The sequence below is a fragment of the Microcebus murinus genome, chromosome 9, assembly GCF_040939455.1.
Source record: "Microcebus murinus isolate Inina chromosome 9, M.murinus_Inina_mat1.0, whole genome shotgun sequence".
Classification (NCBI taxonomy): domain Eukaryota; kingdom Metazoa; phylum Chordata; class Mammalia; order Primates; family Cheirogaleidae; genus Microcebus; species Microcebus murinus.
Genome location: NC_134112.1, coordinates 19,895,320 through 19,918,075, shown reverse-complemented (window position 1 = coordinate 19,918,075; position 22,756 = coordinate 19,895,320). Strand labels below are relative to the sequence as shown.

The window sequence follows — 22,756 nt, the reverse complement described above, 5'->3', positions numbered from 1 at the left end:
ACTGCAACCTCAAACTTCTGGGCTCAAGTGGTCCTCCAGCGTAAGCCTCCCAAGTAACTTTGACTACAGGTGTGTACCACCACACCTGGCTAATTTTTATTTACTTTTTTAATTTTTTGTAGAGATGGGGTCTTGCTATATTATCCAGACTGATATTGAACTCCTGGTCTCAAGCCATCCGCCTGCCTTGGCCTCCCAAAGTGCTAGAATTATAGGCATGTACCACCATGCCTGGCCTGCCTACATTTAGAGGATTCTAATACTGTACATTTTTTTTTATCATCACCATTCTCCCTTCTACTTCTCTATCCCTACCCCACCACAGTTGTGCTGTGTGTAAAGCATTACAACTTCAGGGACATTTACAAACAAAAGTATAATAAAAGCTTTTCTTCTTACAAAGAAAAGTATAATAAAAGTATAATAAAAGCTCTGACTTGGTCCTATTATCTTTGATGGGGAGAAATGAAGAAAATGTCTAATCAGCATCATGAGCAGAAGTCAGCATGTAGAGTAAGACTAGGGTGAATGTAATCCTAGCACTCTGGGAGCCAAGGCGGGCGGATAGCTTGAGGTCAGGAGTTCGAAACCAGCTTGAGCAAGAGCGAGACCCTGTCTACTAAAAAATAGAAAGAAATTAATTGGCCAACTAAAAATATATATAGAAAAAATTAGCCAGGCATGGTGGCACATGCCTGTAGTCCCAGCTAATCGGGAGGCTGAGGCAAGAGGATAGCTTGAGCCTAGGGGTTTGAGGTTGCTGTGAGCTAGGCTGACGCCACAGCACTCACTCTAGCCTGGGTAACAAAGTGAGACTGTCTCAAAAAAAAAAAAAAAGACTAGAGTGTAGGAAGAACTTGGGAGACCTCCAAAAAGAATGATATGACACCATATAAAGAAATATTTTCAATGTCCATGTGTCATGCTATCCTGGACTTTAGATTCCTTAAGCAAGAAGACTAAGTTCATCCCTATACTCCAACATTTCTTTCTTTACAACATTGCACATAATACATGCTCAGTAAATGGTGAATTAAATGGAATATAGGACTTAGTCCTAGATCTCATAAAGTGTATAATCCTTTTGAAGGGACTGAATATAAATAATCACCTGGGAAGTTAAATAAGAATGCATAGTTGTATATGCTAAGTGCCTAGTGAACTGCAGACATGGTAAGTCTCTATATAAATTCAGAGAGATGCAATATTGTGGAGCAGTTAAGATTAATAGCTAATCTTTGTATTAATACCTAGAGTTCCAGTGCTCTGTTACTAACTGGCTGGATAACTTTGCAAGTTATTTAAACTCTGTGATCAGATTTATTTTTTGTAAAATGAAGATAACACTATATCTCCTGTATGACTGTTAAGGTTTAAATGAGGAAGTGTATGTTAAGTGCTTAAGACAGTGCCTGGTGCATATTGGGCTTCCATAAATGGTATAGAAATCAAGGTTTCTTTGGGTAGGTTAGATTAAAGCCACATCCAGAAGAATAGATAATAAAAAGGACCACAGCCTAAGGCTTGCCACTGTGACTACCTACCTTTGGAATTAGATTTGAAAATTAAGTGGTTGATACAGAATATAACAATGAAGCAGTAGATGTGTTTTTATAAAGCCAGTAGAGTCATATCTGTATTCCAAAAAAGAAATCTCTGTCCTTTAGTATTCATATCACAGTCACTGATAGTTCATATAGTTTTAGCCAGTAGTTATGTGTTAATAAGCATTTTTTCTTTAATATTTTTTCTCTCTTAGAACGATATCGCATCCAGAGTGAACAATTTGAAGATCTTTGGCTCATAACAAATGAGCTTATTCTTCGTCTTCAAGAATATTTTGAAAAGCAGGGAATCAAAGATTTTGCCTGTTCTTTTTCTGGATCTATGCCTCTCCAAGAATATTTCGAGTTGATTGATCATCATTTTGAGGTGTGTATTATAATAACCCATATAATTTATAATCATTAAATATATAAAAAAGAAATTGATGTTACGGAAGAATTTTAGTATACATCTTATTAGGCTGCATGCTTTGAGTTGTTATTACATGGATGGCAGATTGTGTGAATCCATTCCTGTTCTTTTTTCCAGTTTGTGATCAGTTACAGACATTTACAGAGTGGCTGCCTGGAGCTAAGCATGTTGTCTGGCCTTGGAACAGAGCTGATTTAATTCTCCCACATGGGGACTTAACCCTTAACCCCAATAACCCAGTGTTAAAACTATTTGAGCTTATTGGCGGCCATTTGGCTAACTAATTCTAGCAGGCCATAAATGAGGTGTGATTATAAAGTAAAGTGATTTTTCTTTTTCTTTTTTAACAAGCACACCAAAACTTCTGCATCTGAATGAGGGTTAACCACTTAAAATACTCTCCAGTATCTGGCACAGTGGGTGCTTAGTAAATGCTGAATGATTAAATGTCTAAATAAATGAGCTTTGACAGTAACTTTGTTGCTCTGAATATTTCTGCATTTCTTTTTTGGAACTACTTCCAGAGCCTATGTTAGATTCTCTTGAGTATCTCAATAATGGCAAATCTTCATCCTTTGAAGATTGATTTGATATTTGGAAATAGGCAAGAGTCATGTTTTATGAATGGATTGAACAATGACCGTCATTGTTTTAAAAGTTCTGTGTATTAAAATAAAGTCACCAGACTCCACTTACAGACTCTATAAACAGATTGTAAGCAATACAAAAGGGGAATTTTGAGAGCATTTTAAACATCATTCAAGTAAGTAAGCATTGGTAGGAGAGTGATTACTTTTTAAGGAATCAATAGACATTCAGTTAGTTTATTAGCTATGGTGTGTGTATGTGTCAGAGAGAGAATATCGGGCATGTAACTTGTCAGTCAACCCTTGAACGTTCTAAGAACATTGACTTTCACCTATCAAGACTTCTTTTAATGCAGTGTTAACATAAAGGGAAAATTTCAGGTGTATACGATCCAATTGTGAGTAATCATGTCATTATCAAATAAATTAAATGTATTTCCCCTTATCTATGATGATAATATTTTCTAGGACAGTATACCTTTGATCAAATTGTGTCACCAAAATGGACTGTTTGGGAGAGTATATTTGGGTATTCAAAGGATTGAGAACCTTTGCAATCTTCTAGGATATATTTTAAGAAACTCTTACTTCACTGTGTAAAACTGAGGTCTAGTGGTTTATGAAATAGAGTCCACAGAAAGACTATACTTGTTACATATTTGTAATATTTAAAATAGAGAATATTAGATACTACTGACTAATAAATGTGACATACAGTTTTCCCTCCTTATTTGCTGGCTAGTAACTCCCTAGAGTTTCCACATCAGAGGTATTTCTTTTCTGAGGAGAGACTTGGAGAATATGATGAACTACAGGCACTTTCATTTGTTACACACATAAATTAATGGGGATGTGATTATACTACCTTTGTTCTCTGTCCCCACTCTCTGCTTTCAGCCATTAATTAGATTTGAAACTTAGAATCAAGGTAGTTTTGGAATTCAAATGTCCCTTGTAGTGTAAGCTCCATGAAGGCAGGGATTTTTGTCTGTATTTATTCATTGCTGTAGTTTCTAGTGCCTGGAACAGTGCTTGACCCTATGATCATAAATATTTGTTAGATGCTGAAATTCTGACATGTGAAAACATTTCAATCAGTGATGCTTATTTATGCATTCAAAGCAATGATAACCTTGCTGATGTCTGAGTATTAAGAATATCTTTTTATTTTTTTGTGTTTAATGATGAATTCAGGAAATAAATTATTATAGTAGCAAATTATACAAGAAGAGTAAATTATTCGTAATTAGGCTAATATTCTTTTAAAACATTTAGTTATTTTTAAAAATTAATTTTATTACTTAATTTTTGGTAATGAAAGATTTTTTTTCCTCAAGAGAATATTCTGTGATTTAGTTAGCTACTTAGTGCTTCTAAAATTGGGATTAAAGGAAGTTGACAAAATTCTAAGTTACTTGTATTTCATATATAATTTTTATCACATATCTGGAGAATATATGTACTGAAAGGTAAGGAATTTGGTTTGATACCAGAAATGGAAACTGTAATGTTTGACTTCTGGACATGATATTTTTTTCAGAACTAGTCTATCACTATTTTATACAGTTGAATTAGCAGTTCACGTGATCTGATCTCATGGAGTGTTTCTTCTACTGTACTTTGACTAGCTTTCATTTATTTTAATACCATTAAATTTAAAAGTTATGAGATGGGTTACAGTGGAAAGAGACGTTTTTTATTTTCATTCCTCAACCACTCAGTCCCCTGTTTGGAGGCAACATTTGGTGCCCAGTTTCTTATGTATCTTTCTAGATATATTATGCAGATTATGTAGTTACAACTATGTTAATATACAGATTCTTGTTTTTTTAAAAAAGAATGAATGGTAGCCCATTATATGTACTATTCTGTATCTTTTTGTTTTTTTCATTTACTCATCTTTGGACAGCATTGCATATCAGTGCTTAGCAGTCTTACAGAGTAGTCTTCTTTATTTAACTAATTCTCCTATTAAAGGGCATTGTAATTATTAATGATATCTTACTATAATCACAATAGAACAATTTTGTAAGAATATCTTTATATATACATTACTTTTTACAATCATATCTTGGATCAATTCCTAGAAGGGATCGTTAGGTTAAAGGCTGTATGTTTAAGAGTTATTTGTATTAACTTTTATGTAAAACTTTGCCTGTTTTTCTGTTGGATTGTTGCTGCTTTTCTGACTGATTTCTATTGGGTCGTGGTCCTTTTCACATTGATTTATAGATGCTTTCTAGATATTGTGGGCATAACTCTTTGTCTCTGTGGTTATTGCTGTTGTAATTTGCAGTTTGCTGTTTGTCTTATCACTTTGTTTATAATTTTTTTTTAAATCATGTAGGATTAAATGTTCTTTTTAGTTAACAATTTATCAGTTGTATGTGTGTGGCTTTTGGCTTTTGACTCATAGTAATTAAGTCCTTTCTATGTCAAGATTATAAAAAGTTCTAATTTTTCTAGTGCTTTTATTGTGTCTAAACTATTGTCTCTCTGCAATTGTTTTTGCTATAAAGAATGGGAGAGATTTCTATTTTTCCCATGTAATCAATCATCACAAAACATTTATTACATAATCTATTTTTTTCCCAAATGATACTGAGTCATCTTTACTAAATTTCCATTTGATCTATTCCACTGTATTATCTATGTATTCATGTAGCAAACACCACCCTGTTTTAATTCCCTTAACTCTATAATATGTTTAAATTTCATTACTCTTTTTCAAACGTATATTGACATTGCCTGTATTCTTTCTTTAAACATTTTTTTGTGTCCATTTAATCTGAATTTAAGAAATTCTTTATTGTAGCTGCGGATAAATGGTGAAAAGTTAGAAGAACTCTTATCTGAAAGAGCTGTACAATTTCGGGCCATTCAACGCCGGCTGTTAACAAGGTTCAAAGATAAAACACCTGCCCCCCTCCAACACCTGGACACCTTGCTAGATGGAACTTACAAGCAGGTCAGTGGAATATCAGTGACAGTTTTACATTACTGAACGTGATTTTTCCCTCATTCTAGAGTCATGTGCCAGAATATCAAGGTAAATATTTCTTTCCCGTGCCTTATGGAACAGTGAACGGCACACAGGCTTTAGAGTCAGAAAAACTTAGGTTCAAAGTCAAGCTCTGCCACTTTCTAACTGTGTGTCCTTGGGTAAGCTACATTGAGGTCCTCATTTTCCACATCTTACCTCTCAAGGTTGTTGTGAGGATTTTCAATCATTTATGGAAAGCAATTAGCACAATGCCAGGCACATAGTCTGTGCTTAGTAAATAGTTACAACCAGTATTACCAGACAATTCTTGGTGCATCCCATAATTATTACCGTAATTCTCTAATTGTCTTACCAAGCAACTGGCTAATACTTGAGTACTATGTCCATTGATATTTTGAGATGGAATTCTTAAGCAGCCTAGTTTAAAACGTTCTAGTTCAAAAGACTATATTTTCTTCTTACTGACTCTCTTTTGACCCATGAGTTATCATTTACATGGCTAGAGTTAGCTGCCTGTCACTGTTAAGGCATTATATCTTTAAAAACCTATTGAAAATTATCATTTCTGGCTTGAAAAAATAATTTTTAAAATTTTAATTTCTTGAGTAAGGCCTCTACCACTTCTGTTATACTGAAATCTTTGAATGACTATAATGAAGATTTTGAATGACTACATGAGGTCTTTTCATATTTCTACACAATATCACTATCCTGTTTCAAAATCAGTGTTGATGGTATGAATATTCTGTTGATTTTTTAAATTGTTTGTTTAAATGAGATAATTGTATATTCCCATGCATTTGTAACAAATAATATAGAGAGATCTCATGTACCCTTTACCCACTTTTCTCCAGTGATAACATTTTACAAAACTATGGTATATCATGAGCAGGATATCGATATTGATAAAATCCACAGGTCTTATTCAGATTTACTTGTACTCAAGTGTGTGTATTAAGTTCTGTACAGTTTTATCATGTGTTGACTGATGTATCCACCCCCACATTCCAGGTACCAAACAGCTTTTGACTGTGAGACTTCCCCATGTTGCCCTTTATTACCACATTCTCTCTCTACTCCCCTTCTCCACATCTTTCTGTTGAATTTGGAAGGACAAATCAGATGGTTTTTTTCAGAATTGGTCTTACTAAGGGAATGAAAAATTAACTTACTATGTTTATAATGATAATGCATTTGCTTCTTGAAATTCCCATGGTTATTTGAAAATTAGTAGCAATTTGAAAGACAGTCTATAGCAGTATAGGGTATTGGAAAGAACACTGGGCTTGGAATTCAGTGCCATGACTTATTAGCTATGTGGCTTTTGGCAATTCATTTACTCTCTCCGAATTTCCATTTCTTTCCATAAAATGGGATTAATAGTATCTTGTTATAAAGTTTATATTCCACAATATGTTAATATATAAAAATGTTTTGTAAATTGTTCTACAAACATAGACTGCCAATTTCTTTTGTGCTGGAGTAACTATATGACTCTTTGGTCAGTAGGCACGAATGTTCTGTCTCTGTTCATTTTTCTTTCCTCCTCCCCCCAACCCCCCGAGAGATGGAGTGTCACTCTGTCACCTAGGCTGGAGTACAGTGGTGCAATCATAGTTCCTTGCAACCTTGAACTCCTGGGTTCAAGTGATCCTCCTTTCTCAGCCAGCTAATTATTAAATTTTCCATAGAGTCACTATGTTGCCCAGGCTGGTCTCAAACTCCTAATCTCAAACAATCTTTGCACTTAGCCTCCCAAAGTACTGGGATTACAGGTGTGAGCCACTGTGCCCAGGGTTTGTTTTGGTTTGTTTTTCATTTTCTTCCTTTTCCACCTTCTTCCTCATATGTCTTTGATCACATGTCTATCTCATTCTTAGGCCTTCTGCCATACCTACATGTCATGCTTGAGGCTGAAGATATGTTCAACACCATCTTTAATGATGTGTCTCTTTTGTAGACACAATGGTGGAGGGACATTTAAAGGCATTTGAAGAGATGCTTGACTTAGTGCTTTCCAAATTTTCTATATAGTAAGACTTCCTTTATCTATTATACATTTAAAATACAGTGGTTTTTATTTTTTCTGCTTAGCCTCAGGGTTGGGGTTTTCCATGATTTGTAATATTACAGACAAGATGACCAAAACCATGGGTTTTCACTTGAATGTATATTTTTAAGTCCTCATTCTTTTTAGATTAACAAAAAAGAATGAACAAGATTTTGAAGGAAAAATATGAATACTGTAAGAAATTTGACTTAGTTTTAATATGCCTTACCATTTAATTTTATTATATATTTTGGCATTAAATTATAGTGAGGTGTTGATTGTTCAGTAAGTTTCTTGAGGATAATAAAGTCCATTTGAATCCTTTTTAGTTAATTTTTAATGACATAGTTAATACATGAATATAAGTTACATTATACATAATGCTAAATTTCCCATATTGGTCCTTTATCATCTGCTCAGGAATGTAATCACTCTTATCTGTTTTAGTGTGTTTCCAGATTATTTTTTTTGCATTTAGAAATGAAATATTATTTTGTCAGGCTAAAAAGAAAACTACATAAAAAGTATCATACCATATTTATTAATCTATATTTTTTTCTTTTTTGTCTAACAGTATGTATTGGAGCTCTTTCTATATTAATGCATAGATGTACTTCTCTATTTTTAATGGTTATAGTAGTATATGTTATAATATAGCAGTCTGTAGTGTGGACAAGCCACAGTTTATTAAAAGAAAAATCTTAATAATAGTTTTGATGTTGAATCTAACATTGAGAAAAATCCCTTTTAGAAAACTCTACTGTAATTGAACAGGTATATATATCACATACCTCATAATCATATACCTTCTATTTAGTGTTTTTCTTATCTTTATGCCATGAGCCATGCTAGAGCCCATTCTCACTCTCTGTGGCATAACTCCATTGCATGGTTATTATTAGATTTTTAAAGTATTTTCCTACTGTGCCAGTTTAAAATTAGATCTACTACCTATTTGGAGTCCTTTTTGTTCCTCATGTGGAGGGCTTTTTTAATTTTTCAGCAAAGTGTACTCCACGAAGCACACAAACACACATACACACACACACATACACATAGCAGCATACTACATACACATTGCCTTGCAGAAGTATAGTACTAAATTATAACTCCACCAGCAGTATAAGAAAGTGTCTGCTTTTTAGGTATGATTATTTATTTTGATCTTTACAATTTTTAACTGAAATGGTAATTTGCTTATTGTTTTACTTCTTTCTTGTTTTGCTTACCAGTGAGGTTGACCATTTTTCACATGTTAATTGGCCATTTGTATTTCTTTTTTGTGATTTCTGTTTGCCCTTTGTTCAATATTCTATCAAGTTCATCTTTTTTTATTATTTTGTGCATATTAATAGTGGTAATCTTTGATCATACTTTTGTCATGCGTAAAAATGCTTTGTACACATATTAGGTATCTATCTGTACCTATCTCAAATGTACAGTAAACTTTACCAACTTGTTATTTGCCTATGATTTTTACTTATAATGTATTTTGGACATGTAAAGCCTAAAAAATATTTGCACAGTAATATCTATTCTTTTCCTTTAGTTTTCTCTGCCTAGAAAATCCTTCCCTATTAGTAAGAGTATATGAATATCAACTTATAATTTATTCTAACATTTTTATGCTGTCATTCTTTATATATATTTTAAAAATCTATCTGGAATTTATTATGTAATTTATTAGGAATCTAATCTCTCCCCACTAAAAGTGGTGAGCTAGTTGTCTCAGTCCCTGCTTATTGCATAATCTATTATTCTCCACAGAGCTAAAATGCTTCTTGTATCATATTAGCATTTTTACTGTATTGTTGACCATCCCAGACCTTGGTGGCTTAAAACAATGTCAATTCAATTCAGCAATTCATTATTTATTGTTCATGAGTCTCTGGGTCAGCTGGGCAGTTCTGTTGATCTGGGCCAGGCTTGGCTGGTCTTGGCTGGGCTCACTCATATGTCTCTGGTCAGCTGGTGGCTCAGCTGGGGACTGGATGACCTAGTCACATATTTGGCAGATGGCATGCAGTTAGCTAGGATAATTGGGCCACATGTCTCTCATGGTCTAACAGGCTGGCCTGGGCTTGTTCACATGGTGGCTACAGGTCACAATGTAAAAGCAACTTTTCAAGCCTCTTTCTGTGTCATATTTCTAATGCCTACTGGCTTTGGTCAATCACATCAAAGAGGTGGGGAATACCTTTTATTGGAGGAGTGGAGAATTAAGGGCATATTTACAATCTACCCTTCTTCTTTAACATATACTAATTTAGCAAAATATTTTAAATGAAAAGTTCCTTTTCAAACCTCCCTTGAGCTCAGGTATTCTATACTTGGAGATGTCTTTTATTTTATATTTTTGACATTTAAATATCAACTTTTGTTATTAAAATCTTATTCACTCACAACCAGTTGTGGTCTATGGATTCTGAAGATAATTTACCTTAAACTTAATTAGGTTTATCAAGAGTTGCTTAAAGCAAATGGAGTGTCAGGGCTGTTTTCAGGCTAGTAAAACTGCCTGAATACTTGCCGATGTGCTTAGTTTTGGTTAGTTGTTTTAAGAATGGAATCTATTATTATGTAGTCTCCTTTTGGGTCCTCATATTAGCCCTGTCCAGGGCTCACTTTATGGGCATGTGCTCTGCACACATGTGTTTGATTTAGTGCTCTATGGCAGCCATTTTGAAATTCTTAGTACTTTTTTTTAAATTTAAATTTAAATTTTTATTATTTTTTTATTTCATTATATTATGGGGGTACAAATATTGTTAAGGTTACATATATTGCCCTTTTGAATAAGGGGCCCCATATTTTTATTTTGCTCTGGGAACCTCAAATAATGTAGCTGGTTCGGGCACTGTCAGTATACTAACTAATTCTGATGAGTAGAACAAAACAATTGGTAGTTCTAATACAGAGCAGGGTTCAAATACATAACAGCTTTATTTTCCACCCCCAGAATCACCTGTAGGCTTCCCCAAAGATGAAGCAAAGGGGATAGCTCCTCTGGACTGCTCAAGGTCTTATTTCTGGGGCAAGTATCTTGGCAATGAAGCAACCATTCGTGAAGGATTATTTAGGAACATCATCCTATAATCATACTTCTCTTAGCTTGTTGTGGGTGGCAGCCACTTTTATTTTTTAAGATTTTTAACAGGTGGGTTACTGGTTTCAAGATGTACAATTAATAGTTTTGAGTTTTGTTGCAGAAGGTGGTCGGCCAAACACTTCCCCCTTATTTTCAACTGCAAGTCATTTCCTACATCCCATATAGGAACGCCCCCAACCTGCATTCCCACAACCCCCCAAAATCATATTCTCATCTCACTTTCACTAGCATACTTTTCCTGCATAGTATATACTACCAATCTCATTTTATTAGGGGCGTCTACCAAGTGTCCCTTACTGAGGCCAGCCTGTGAAGTGGGGGACTAGGATTGTCACTCTAGGAAAAGCATTACACGAGTCCTTCATGGGAAGGATCTGCCCTCTAGTAAATAATGATTTTTTTCAGTTGCCCACCACAATTTCAATAATTACTTTGTATTCTAGAATTTGGGGGAAAAATCATTCTTCTTGAAAGAATTTTTTTCTTCTAGTTTTAGAAGCATAATGTTGAAAGAATGTAACCATGTTGATAATTTCTTTTTTTCAGTAGTTACAAGCCTAAATTTCCTCATTTATAAAATTGGAATACTGTCTTCTCAATCACCTGAATGTATTTTTGGAGGACCTAAGGAAAAAAGTAAGGGAAAAGAAAGGAAATTCTTATTTATGGAGCATCTGTTGAGTCTGAAGTAAATTTTATTTATTACTTCTTTTAATACTTAAAACCATCTTATAAAGGTAGTAGTATTATTTATGGATGAAGAACCTGAGACCCTGAGTTGAGTTAAGAAACTTACTCAGTATTACATAGATTTTAAACAATATATTCCAAAGTCCATGTTTTAGTATATCATGTGGCATTTTCACTGTAATCATTGCCAGGTGGGACATAGACATCCTGGATTTTCTTCAGGTAAATTATGGTCAGGGGTTAAAGAAAGAGAAGATGTATGTAAATTATTTGTACATATCCATGCTGTGTGTATGTGTATATATATTCATGATCATCTGATATTTATTGTATTAATATATACACATATCAGAAAGGTAATAGAATCATTTAGAGAGTTTCCCAAGGTCTGATACTGTATTTGAAACCTGAGTATTTCAGGAAGAGGTGGCTTTGTTAATTTGTTAACTTACACTGAAGTTCACTTTCTTTGCCATTGAATCCTAGCACTTATTGGCAGAAAAGCTTTTAAAAGTAAGTTCTCTTTCATGTTGTAAAATATTCACATAAATTTGTTAGTCAAAGCAAGACTGATTGAGTAAATTGAAATAGGGGAAATTAGACTTACCCTATGGTTGGACTTACGTTTTGATGTTTTTATAGGTACTAGGATTTTTTCTTCCCATTTGAACACTAAGCCTCTGTTGTAGCAGAGGGAACATGTTTACTGATCTAAAAGTTTATGTCAGATGACATATGTGTGATATAATGACTGATAGTCATTAATTGTTCTAGAAAGGCAGTTGGCTGATTTTTCTCTTCAAAAAAGAGGCTGTATTAGGCATAATTTTAAACAGAGATCTTGTGGTTTAGAGTATGCTATTTGTTACTTTTCTATACTTAAAACTTCCTAACTTCCTTCTACTCTGTTTATTTATATGGTATGTGTATGTGTATATGTGTGTATAATATATATATATATATATATATATATATATATATATATATATATATAATAGTTTTAAGTCACGTAGAAGTCTAGGAGCTTTTTGGTCCGTGGATTTTTAATGAGCATGATTTTGGCTGATAAAACAAAGGAATATGTGATGAAACCATTTAGAGACCCACTGATTGCCATTGGCAAGTAAAAAGATATGCTGATAGACTGACAAGGAGCTATCAGGGCTGTGGTGATGTTGCTGGGCTTGTTTTTCATATAATCACTTAAAAGCTAGAAGAAAGTTATTTCTGGAAAAGTGATAGATATAAACAGGTGAAAAAGGAGGACACAGAAATTTGCAATCACATATTTGTACATGAATGGGAATGGTAAGTGAAAAAAAAAGAGTGAGATGGCAGTAAAAAAATGGAGTTTGTATGTTTTCACTTTATAATTCTACTCTTAAATATTTAGCTAAGAAAATCTTTCCAAAAACACATTCATCCAGTTATTCATTTACAATATTAATTATTTTTGCAAGAAATTGTAAATCAGTGGTCCAGTTGGAAAATTATTTGGCTTATTGTAATACTACTATTTGATATGATATAATTTCATATTATGTTTTATTATTTAAAAACTGGAATGATATATAACATCATGTAATTGAAAAAATCAGATTATGAAATAAAGTGTATTAATTGCAAATAATGAAGTAGATGTATCCATGATAGATAAGTATGCAAAGATTTAGAAGGAATACTAAAAATTGAAAATGATTTGACTTTAGATGACTTTAAATTCTCAAATAAGTTTTAAAAATGTTATTATGATTATAATTTGACGATCTTAAAAATAACTTTTTGACAACTATGTGAAGGTATTTATAAATAGTTAAAATGGTAAATTTTATGTTATGTGTATTTTACCACATAATACCACAAATAAAAACTTTTTTGAAAAATGGGATGTAGTCACAAACTGGTCTTCATTAGTATTTTTGAGGGAGCCTTTTTTTCTCTCCCCTATTATACTATAAACTCGTTTCTCTGGTCTCCTAATGCTTAGAACTTTGGATTATCATTCCATATGAATTAGCTTGTTCCTACTCACTCAAAGGAGAGCAATTAGATAACTGAATGGTATGCTTGAATGAATGTGTGAATAAAAGTGGGTGTTCTCTTGCTCTATCTGACTCTTGCTAGTTCCTTAGCCAAATTAGAGCTCTTCATCCAGGTTAGAGTATGACCCAGAATGTAATATTCAAAGTGTGTTTGTCATAATTGCATCCCTGATGTATTCAATATCTGCGTGTGGCAGTATGATCTGGCCCAGTGCTGTCTGAAAAAAATTTGTTCAAGCCATAAATGTGAGCTACATATGTAATTTTTAATTTCCTAGAAGCCACATTAAAAGAGTAAGATGAAACAAGTGAAACTTGTTAGTCTTAACAATGTATTTTATTTAACCCTGTATATTTAAAATATCATTTCAACACCTAATCAAATAAAGTTATTAATGAAATATTTTATATTTCATAGTAAGTTTTCAAAATCTGGTTTATTTTGTGCTTGTTGCATATTTCAACTGATGAATAGCCACATGTAGCTGTGGCTACCTTCGTGGACAGGACAGTTCTAGGTACAAAGAGTTGCCAACTCAATTTTTTATTGTTTCTTGTAATGTCTCTTTTCTTGAGTTTTTTCTTTCTTTTAATCATTTTCAATTTTTGTTCATGAACAAACTATCACTGACCCAGTGATTTTTCACTTGTTAGATGTGAATAGCAGTAGGTAGGTGGGAGGCAATTTTAGGTGATCAGGGAACAACCATGCATTCAGATACTGTTTTTTTTTTAAAAAAAAAAAGCCATCAAATTTTGCGTCAACAGACTTGAATTCCATCTGTTTCTAGCTCTTTGACTTTGGGTGTGTGTCACTTCATTTTCTGAGCTTCACCTTCTTCATTTTCATCTGTGGACTCCTTAAAACCTGAGTAGCACCTAGCATGGTGGTTATCTTCTAGTAAAATTCTCAATAAATATTTATTGTACCTGCATCACAGTTATGGCAAAGGACTTGGAATCTTAAATTTTCATCAGTTTAGAATTTCAGAAACCAGTGGGGCCTTAGGGGTCATTTCGTGTCATCCCCTAGACTGCAGTGCAGTTAGCCAGTCAGCATTTACTGGGTGACTGTAAAGATAATCATCTACAGGGCTTTGTGCAACTGAATTAGTTTCAGAGAAGATATCTAAGTCCAAAGTAATATTATAACATTGGCGTTATGCTTCCCTGGATTTAGGTATGTAATGCTAATTGACATTAATGGGGGTTGCACATACATCAAGGGGAGAACAGGCCTATTATCGTATAAAAACATTCTACTTTTAATAACCATCTGGTATGCTTTACTTCCCTGGGGCATGTGTGCTTTTTATAAATTGAATGCATACTTCTTTATCTGCATGTTCTTCAATTCGTATTTGAGTTTTCTGCTTGCTAGTGTTAACTTGAACAACTGCCTATATTGTAAATTTAGTATTAGGATTTTTATCTTGATAAGTTTATCAGATTTAGAAATTTGATCACCTGTCTAAAATAAAGCATTCTAAGCCAGAAGTAATCAGAGGTCCTCTTCTGCCAAAATTTTATTCTGTTTGTTGTTTGATCTTTTAAAAAAATTAGTCCTTTGAGATATACTCAGAAGTAAGATGTTTCTAATATACAATAAAACTATTAATGGCCCCATTATTATAGGGAAATGAAAATCTTATCTTTTGGTGTCAGTGATGAGAGAAAAATATATAAGTGGCCTCCAATTATCTGTAATTGTATGAGGATTTCTTTCATTTATGTTATCTGTCTTCCTGTTTAATCCTATCTAGCACAATTATTCCTTTTGTACTAGTTTTCTGCAAATGGAGTTCTGAATGGTTTGAATTGTGAATTAACAATTATTACAACCCTTATAACCCTCACAGCCCTCCCCTCCACCTTCCTTCTCTTGCCCCCATTTTCTCCCTTTCTTTAAATAAAGGAAAACAAAGCCAGTTTCCCAAAGAGATTATTTTGTTATCTTTCTCAATCAAAGAAAAATATATACTGTCTTTGTAAGAATATCTATGAATAGCTGAGCAGTTATATCAGCACTGGTATGTTTTTCTTTGTATATTAATAAAATAGCTAATAGTGCTCAGAGTGTTGTTTGAAAGTACCAGATGTAACCAAGGTTAAATTGAGGTGATGTAATTTTAAAGATACTTTTGTGAGGCCCAGCTGTATATCCAGGAACAATTTAATAGTAGGAAAAATGATTTAATGTATTTAAAAGAAAGGCACTCTGAACTTTGGGCTTTAAATGGATTTAAATGGGAAAATATATTACCTTAGAATCATTAATATAATATCATGCGGTAAGATCAGCAGCTATCCAAATTCACCATGCTCCCTGATGGGCCACCTGTATTTTTGGTTTTAACTTTCCTTTTATATGATTTCCACATCTTTTATAGCAGGATACTAGATTGCAGGGAAATATACGCCCCTGCCAAAATATTGATCTCTCCACTTCCCTTCACCCCATCTAGGACTGGCTTCCGGCCATCACCTTCTATCTTTTATCCCACCTTTGTGATTCAAGGTAAAGGTATATAAGAGGATCTGTCCTTGTTGAGTTCATGGTCTCAAGGAAGCCCACAGGTCCTGGTCCTTATGGTCAAATGTGTCAACTACTTGTCTGACACATTATATAAGGTTAATTTTATGCATGTTTTTATCGGTAGTTTTTATTTGTTTTAGTCTTATTCCATTCCAGGACCTTCAGGCCATCCCTGTGGTCTATTAAATTAAGACTTGCACCCAACTCCTTCCAATCTTAGCTCTTATTTCTACAGAACTTACATGCCAGTCAAGCTGGCCTGTCCTCTTAAAAAAAAACCCATACAGCTTTATTGATACATAATTTGCATGCCAAAATTCACCTATTGTAAGTGTACCATTTAAGAATTTTTAATAAATTTATGGAGTTGTGCAACTATCACCACAGTCCAATTTAGAACATTACCATTCTCCAGAAAGCTCCCTTGTGCCCATTTATACTTAATCCTCACTCCCACTCCAAACACAAGAAACTACTACTCTATTTTCTATCTCCATAGGTTGTTCTTTTCTGGATATTTCATATAAATGGTATTATACAATATGTAGTCTTTCGTGTCTGGGTTCTTTTAGCTAATATAATATTTTTGAAGTTCATCTATCACTGTTTTCCTCAGTGGTTGCACCTTTTTATATTCTTACTAGCAATGTGTGAGGGTTCCAGTTCTTCCACATCCTCACCATTGTTTATTATTGTCTGTTTTTTTTTTGATTATAGGCATTCTAGTAGGTGTGTAGTAGTAGCTCATTGTGGTTTTAATTTGCATGTTCTTAGCACTTTCCTGATGATGTTGGACATTTTTTCATGTGTCTGTTAGACTATTCTTTTTGGATCAAATTTACCATATGCATTTCTCTCACCATGCCTTAGTATTATTATTTTTACTACCTGAACTTCTCTTTTCTTTCCCTCATATTCCTTTATGGAAGCTTCCCACAAAGTCCCTCTTCTCTTTGAAGCCTTTTTTATTTAACCCTGTTCCTCCCAGACATCTGTGATCTCTCCTTCCTTAAACCTTAGGAGCATGATTGTTAAGCCTCTGTTATGAAATTTACTTATATTATTCTGCCTTACATTATAGTTCTTTGGGTACTTGTCTCTTTTCTTCTGGTGAGCTATAAGCTTGGACAGCCAGGACTGTCTCTTCTCTTGCCCACCAGTGCACAGAATAGTGACATAGTGAGAGAAGTACTCTGTGACTGTTTACCAAATTGACTTACAGAGAAAGATGGATGTTAAAGAAGAGATGGATCATTCTTCAATTTATTTCCATGTTCCTTGTTTTCTTTAGACATGGAATCCAGTACTGATAATTTCAAATTTTCTTCCCGTAGTACCCATGAGTCCCTTGCTCTGTACCTTCCTTTTCTTTAGAAAGTTTAGCCTCCTCAGAACATTCTCTTTTCCTGCTGCCACTTGAAATTCATGCCTCCAGACTCATTTGCCTAAAATCCTAGCTTCACCTTGGTCAGTCACCTCTCCCATTTTTTTCAACCATGTAAGCAAACCTCAAGCCCACTACTCAGCCTCCTCTCTCTCACTCTGAGGAGACAACCTTATATCCTATCTTGTCAGGAAGATTAAGACCCTCAGGTATGTCTCCGTTGTCTCCCCAATCCTTCTGGAAACTCTTCTACACCCATCCCCAACTCTCCTACTGCCCTTCTTGTGTCAGAGGATGAGGTTCCTTGTTTTGCTTTAAATTCAGCCCTTCCCTTGATCCCTTTCACCTTCCACTGGCTTCTGGAGTACTGATTTATTAGTTAGTTGCTCTAACTCTTATATTTTGATCTTTCCCTCTCTCTTTTCCTTCTTTGCAGCCTAAAAAGCATGTTGAGGTTTATCCCTACATAGACCTACCTCCTGCAACTTTTCTTTGTGTTTCTCTTCTAGACATAACCCATCTTTTTTTCTCCTTTTCACATACTTATCTCATAAGAAATATATACCATACTTTTATTTTTTCTGCTTTCTCACTCCCCATTTCATTTCTCTACCTATTTTTGAAACAAAACTATGGTTTAAAAAACTCTATAATATGAAATCTACCCTATTAACAAATTTTAAGTGTACACTACAGTTTTGTTTTTAACTATATATCCATTGTTATACAGAAAATCTCTAGAGCATTTTTATTGTGCATAACTAAAACTCTATACCATTGCACAACAACTCCCTATTTCCCCCTCCTTCCTGGTCCTAGCAACCACCTTTCTGCTTTTAGGAGTTTGTCTATGCTAGATACTTTATATAAGTGGAATCACATAGTATTTGTCCTTCTGTGATTGACTTACATCACTTAGGCTCATGTCCTTGAGGTTCATCCTTGAGTAGCATGTAAAAGGACTTATTTCTTTTTGTAAGGCTGAATAATATTCCATTGTAGGTATATATGGCATTTTCTTCATCCATCTGTCAATGGACATTTAGGTCGTTTTCACCTCTTGGCTGTTGTAATGCTACAGTGAACATGGGAGAGCAAATATCTCCTCAAGATCTTTTTTTCAGTTCTATTGGATAAATATCCAAAGTGGGATTGCTAGATGATATAGCAAAACTGTTTTTTAGTTTTGTGAGAAATTTCCACACTGTTTTCCATAGTGGCTGCACCATTTTGTATTTCCACCAACAGTACACAAGGGCTCCAATTTCTCCACATCCTTGCCAACACTTGTTGTTTTCTGTTATTATTATTTTTTGGATAATGGCTATCCTAACAGGTTTGAGGGGATATCTCATGTGATTTTGATTTGCATTTCCCTTATAATTAGTAATGTTCAACACCTTTTAATATAACTGTTGTCCATTTGTATTGCTTCTTTGGAAAAATGTCTTTTCAAGTCCTTTGTCCATTTTTAAGTTGGGTTATTTGGGTTTTTTTGTTGTTATTGAGCTATAGGAATTAGTTTGGATATTAACCTCTTTTCAGATATGATTCCCAAATATTTTCTCCCATTCTGTGGGTTACATTTTTACTCTAATTGTTTCCTTTGCTGCACAGAAGCTTTTTGGTTTGATATAGTCCTACTTGTCTATTTTTGCTTTTTTTGCCTGTGTGTTTGATATCATATCCATGAAATCATTGCCAAGACCAATATTATGAAGATTTCCATCTGTATTTCCTTCTAGGACTTTTATAGTTTCAGGTCTTCAATCCACTTTGAGTTGATTTTTGTGTATGTTGTAAGATAAGGGCTTTGTTTCCTTCTTTTGCATATGGATATCCAATTTTCCCATTGCCATTTGTTGAGGCGATTATCCTTTCTCTTTTGATTGGTTGCTGAGGATCATTTGGCTGTATGTATGTAGGTTTATTTCTGATCTCTCTATTCTATTCCATTGGTCTATATGTCTGACTTTATGTTAGTACCATACTGTTTTGATTACTGTAGCTTTGTAATATATTTTGAAAACAGAAAATATGAGGCCTCCAGTTTTATTCTTCTTTCTCAAGATTGTTTTGGTTCATCAGGGCACTTGGTGATTCCATATGAATTTTAGGATTACTTTTTCTATTTCTGCAAAATATGCCATTGGGACTTTGATAGGGATTGCATTGAATCTACAAATTGCTTTGGGTATATGGACATTTAAATATAAGTCTTCCAATCCATGAACACAAGATATATTTTCATTATTTGTGTCTTCTTTAATTGTCTACTTTTAATGTGGCTTCTCCCTCTGCCTCTGAATGAAGGTCACCCTTGACCTTTTGATTGCCAAATCTGACAGATTTTTTTTTTCTAGTTAGAATATCACGTGGCCTTTCTGCTATGGTTGACAGTATTGTCCAATCCTACTTTGTAAAAAATTTTCCTTGGTTACCTCAAAAACATAGCCATTCCTATGACCATTTCTTTTTTGTTCTCCTGCCTTCACATATTGATGTTCTGCCAGATCTGCTGCTCTTCTCAGTTGATATGCTCTCACTGTCTAGATGATTTCTATTAATATATGGTTCATATATTCCTGATAGAACATTTTGTTGCTCATTTATATACTAACCCTATGTTAGGTACTGTGAAGAGCGAGGTAATAAAAATTAATCAGAGATAGCCTCTACCTACTTCAATGAATACGCCATACTTCAGAGAATATATGTATTTTAACTAGAATGTCCCATGCTAGCACATACAAAAACATGTTTATGACCCATTTAATTGATTTTATACACCACTGATATGGGTTATGACTCAATTTGAGAAGCACTGAAGCAGAAAACAGGTCTGAGGACTAAGCCTGGTGGTATTCTGACATTTAAGGCCCATCAAGTATTGTTTGTCCTTTCAGCAGATGGTCCAGACAAATATGCTACTTAAAATTCTTTTGTGTACATTTGAAAAATATAAAATCCAAGCTCTTGCTTTCTGTTGGATTTTGAGATGTTATTTTCTGTTTCTTTCTTTTCCTGGTTTGTAATGGCCCTGCTGATTCCTGATTTATTAGTTTTAGTAGGTTTAGGAAATAGGTTACCAAGTTTGTTTGTTTGATACATAAATTAAGAATAGTGGATGCTGAGCAGGGGCCTAAAGTTCTTGTTAGTGCTTTTTGTGAATTGGTTTTAGGGCATGGACTTTATTTATGATCCCTTGTGGGAGTTTAAGCATGTTGCTTCCTTATTCTCTCCATGATCCCCCCCCCCATAATTCTTATTATTGTTTTGGATGGATGACATTACCAAAAGATCGAGATCTTTATACATGGTATTTTACTAAATGTGCACACCTTCACACACATCCATTTGCATACATGCATTCTTTTAGTTTGTTAAAAGGTCTTCACCGTTAGAAAATAAATTGAAAATAATTTCTAAAGTTAAACACTGCATGATAACGACAGTGATGCTGTGATAATATTCTTTGCTGGTTCTTAATAAATAAATATTGCTTGATCTAAAAGTCCTAGTCAGAAAAATTATATGCTGTGTTACATAGCATTAATATAAAATTTGACATTTGATTTAGATAACAGGAGATGAAATGAGTTTGGCATCCTGGAGCTGTAGGCATATATGCTGTGCTAACCATGTTCTGTGCTCTTGAGGATTTTTTCTTCTATTTTGAAGGGCTTCTGTTGATTGACAGTGAGCTACACCTTTTCTCCTTGATGCCACTCTTGCTCAGAAAGTGTCTCTTGAAGTTAAGGGAGCCACGTAGATAAGTATTCTGGGTCAGAGTATCTGAGTCACTTTTCAGTTTCCGGCAAGCTAAAGGCAATAATATTTGATGATAAAGCTGTTTTTTTGTTTCTTTGTTTGTAATTTCTGGGTAGATTGAAGTGATTTCGGGAGTGCCTTTGACATTAATACCATTTTGGTAGTTTGAAATATCACATATTAAAAAAAAACCAGATTTGTATTGGCATGTTTTTAATTTAGAAACAAAGATAAAATTATATAGAAAGGTTAAATTTGGGGTGTGCACATGCAGAAATGGACCACAGAAGAATTTAAAATTTTCCTTTTTTTCCCCTTGTATATCTCCAGTATAATGCAGACCATATATATGCATACGGGAATAATTATATACAGAAATGCAGCCTACTTGTTAGCCAGAAAGGATGCCTGGAACATGTGGATAAGCTCGGATATTTGTCTAATGTTAATTGAAATATTGGTTTTCAGTTAAAGATGCCAAATCTTCAGAAAAGTAATTGGATTTAGCTTCCTATTTAGTGAACTACTTCAAATCCCTGAAGTATCTCACATCCGAAACTAATTTTTCTTGATTATATCAAGTTTAGTCATGAACAGAACAAGGGTTGACATAGTTTTTTAATATTTAAAATATTTCTTGACAAAGTTTCAACACTCTGCTTGTCCACAAACTTTATTGTTAGGCACACTAAATACAGATGAAATCCTCATATTTTGTGGAGCTAGTTTAAAAACTGCAAAATGTCTTGAGATAAACCATTTTTATTTTTTTTCCTATACACTTAAATTCAAACTTAGATTTTGATCAGATTTCAAGAAACAACAGAAAAATAGAATATTTCTTACTGTTTTTCATATAAACTTATGTGTGTACTTAGTTTGATTTCTTCAGATTCGTCTTAGGAAATGTACCATATGGTGATTTTGAGTCTTGAAGTGTTAGTCAATCTATAAATGTTCCATATGATGTGTCAAAATAGTTCAAAATAGTTCAGGATAGTAAAAAATAAGAATTCTTAGAAGGAATAGAATATTTCTTTAATAAAATTTAAGGATTAAGAGATTCAGTTTAAGAGATTGTTCTTTCAAATATTTATTGAGCCACTATTATGTATAGGGTTCTTCATGATTGGAAGATGTGTATAAAGGTGTTTATTATATGATTTATAGCCCCAAGGAACATGACTTTCTTTTATAGATAATAATTATAAAGATGAGCCAGGCATAGTGGCTCATGCTTGTAATCCCAGCATTTTGGGAGGCCAAAGCAGGAGGATCACTTGAGGCCAGGAGTTTGAGAGTAGCATAGACAAATAAATAAGACCCTATCTCTACAGAAACATTAAAAAAAAACTAGCTGGTGGCATGTGCCTGTAGTCCCAGCTGATCAGGAGGCTAAGATAGGAGGAACACTTGAGTCCAGAGTTGAGGTTTTAGTGAGCTATGATGATACCACTGTACTCTAGCCTGAGTAACAGAGAAAGATTGTATCTAAAAAAAGAAAGAAAGAAAAAAATATATATATATATAAAGGTGGACAAATATTACCTCTTGGTCCAGCCTTTTGCTATTGGGGATGATCATTTGAATATTTGAAAAAATAAAA

At 33.9% G+C, this 22,756-nt stretch overlaps 1 protein-coding gene across 2 annotated transcripts in view; it reads left to right on the top strand.

Moving 5' to 3' along the window:
• The window catches only part of BBS9 (Bardet-Biedl syndrome 9), a 415,974-nt gene that overhangs the window by 218,922 nt on the left and 174,296 nt on the right, over window positions 1-22,756 (top strand). For both annotated transcript variants that reach the window (XM_012741281.3, XM_012741280.2), the window contains exons 18-19: window positions 1,760-1,932; window positions 5,380-5,532. In XM_012741281.3, coding sequence (XP_012596735.1) covers window positions 1,760-1,932; window positions 5,380-5,532 — 326 coding nt within the window. The remainder of the gene's footprint in view (window positions 1-1,759; window positions 1,933-5,379; window positions 5,533-22,756) is intronic.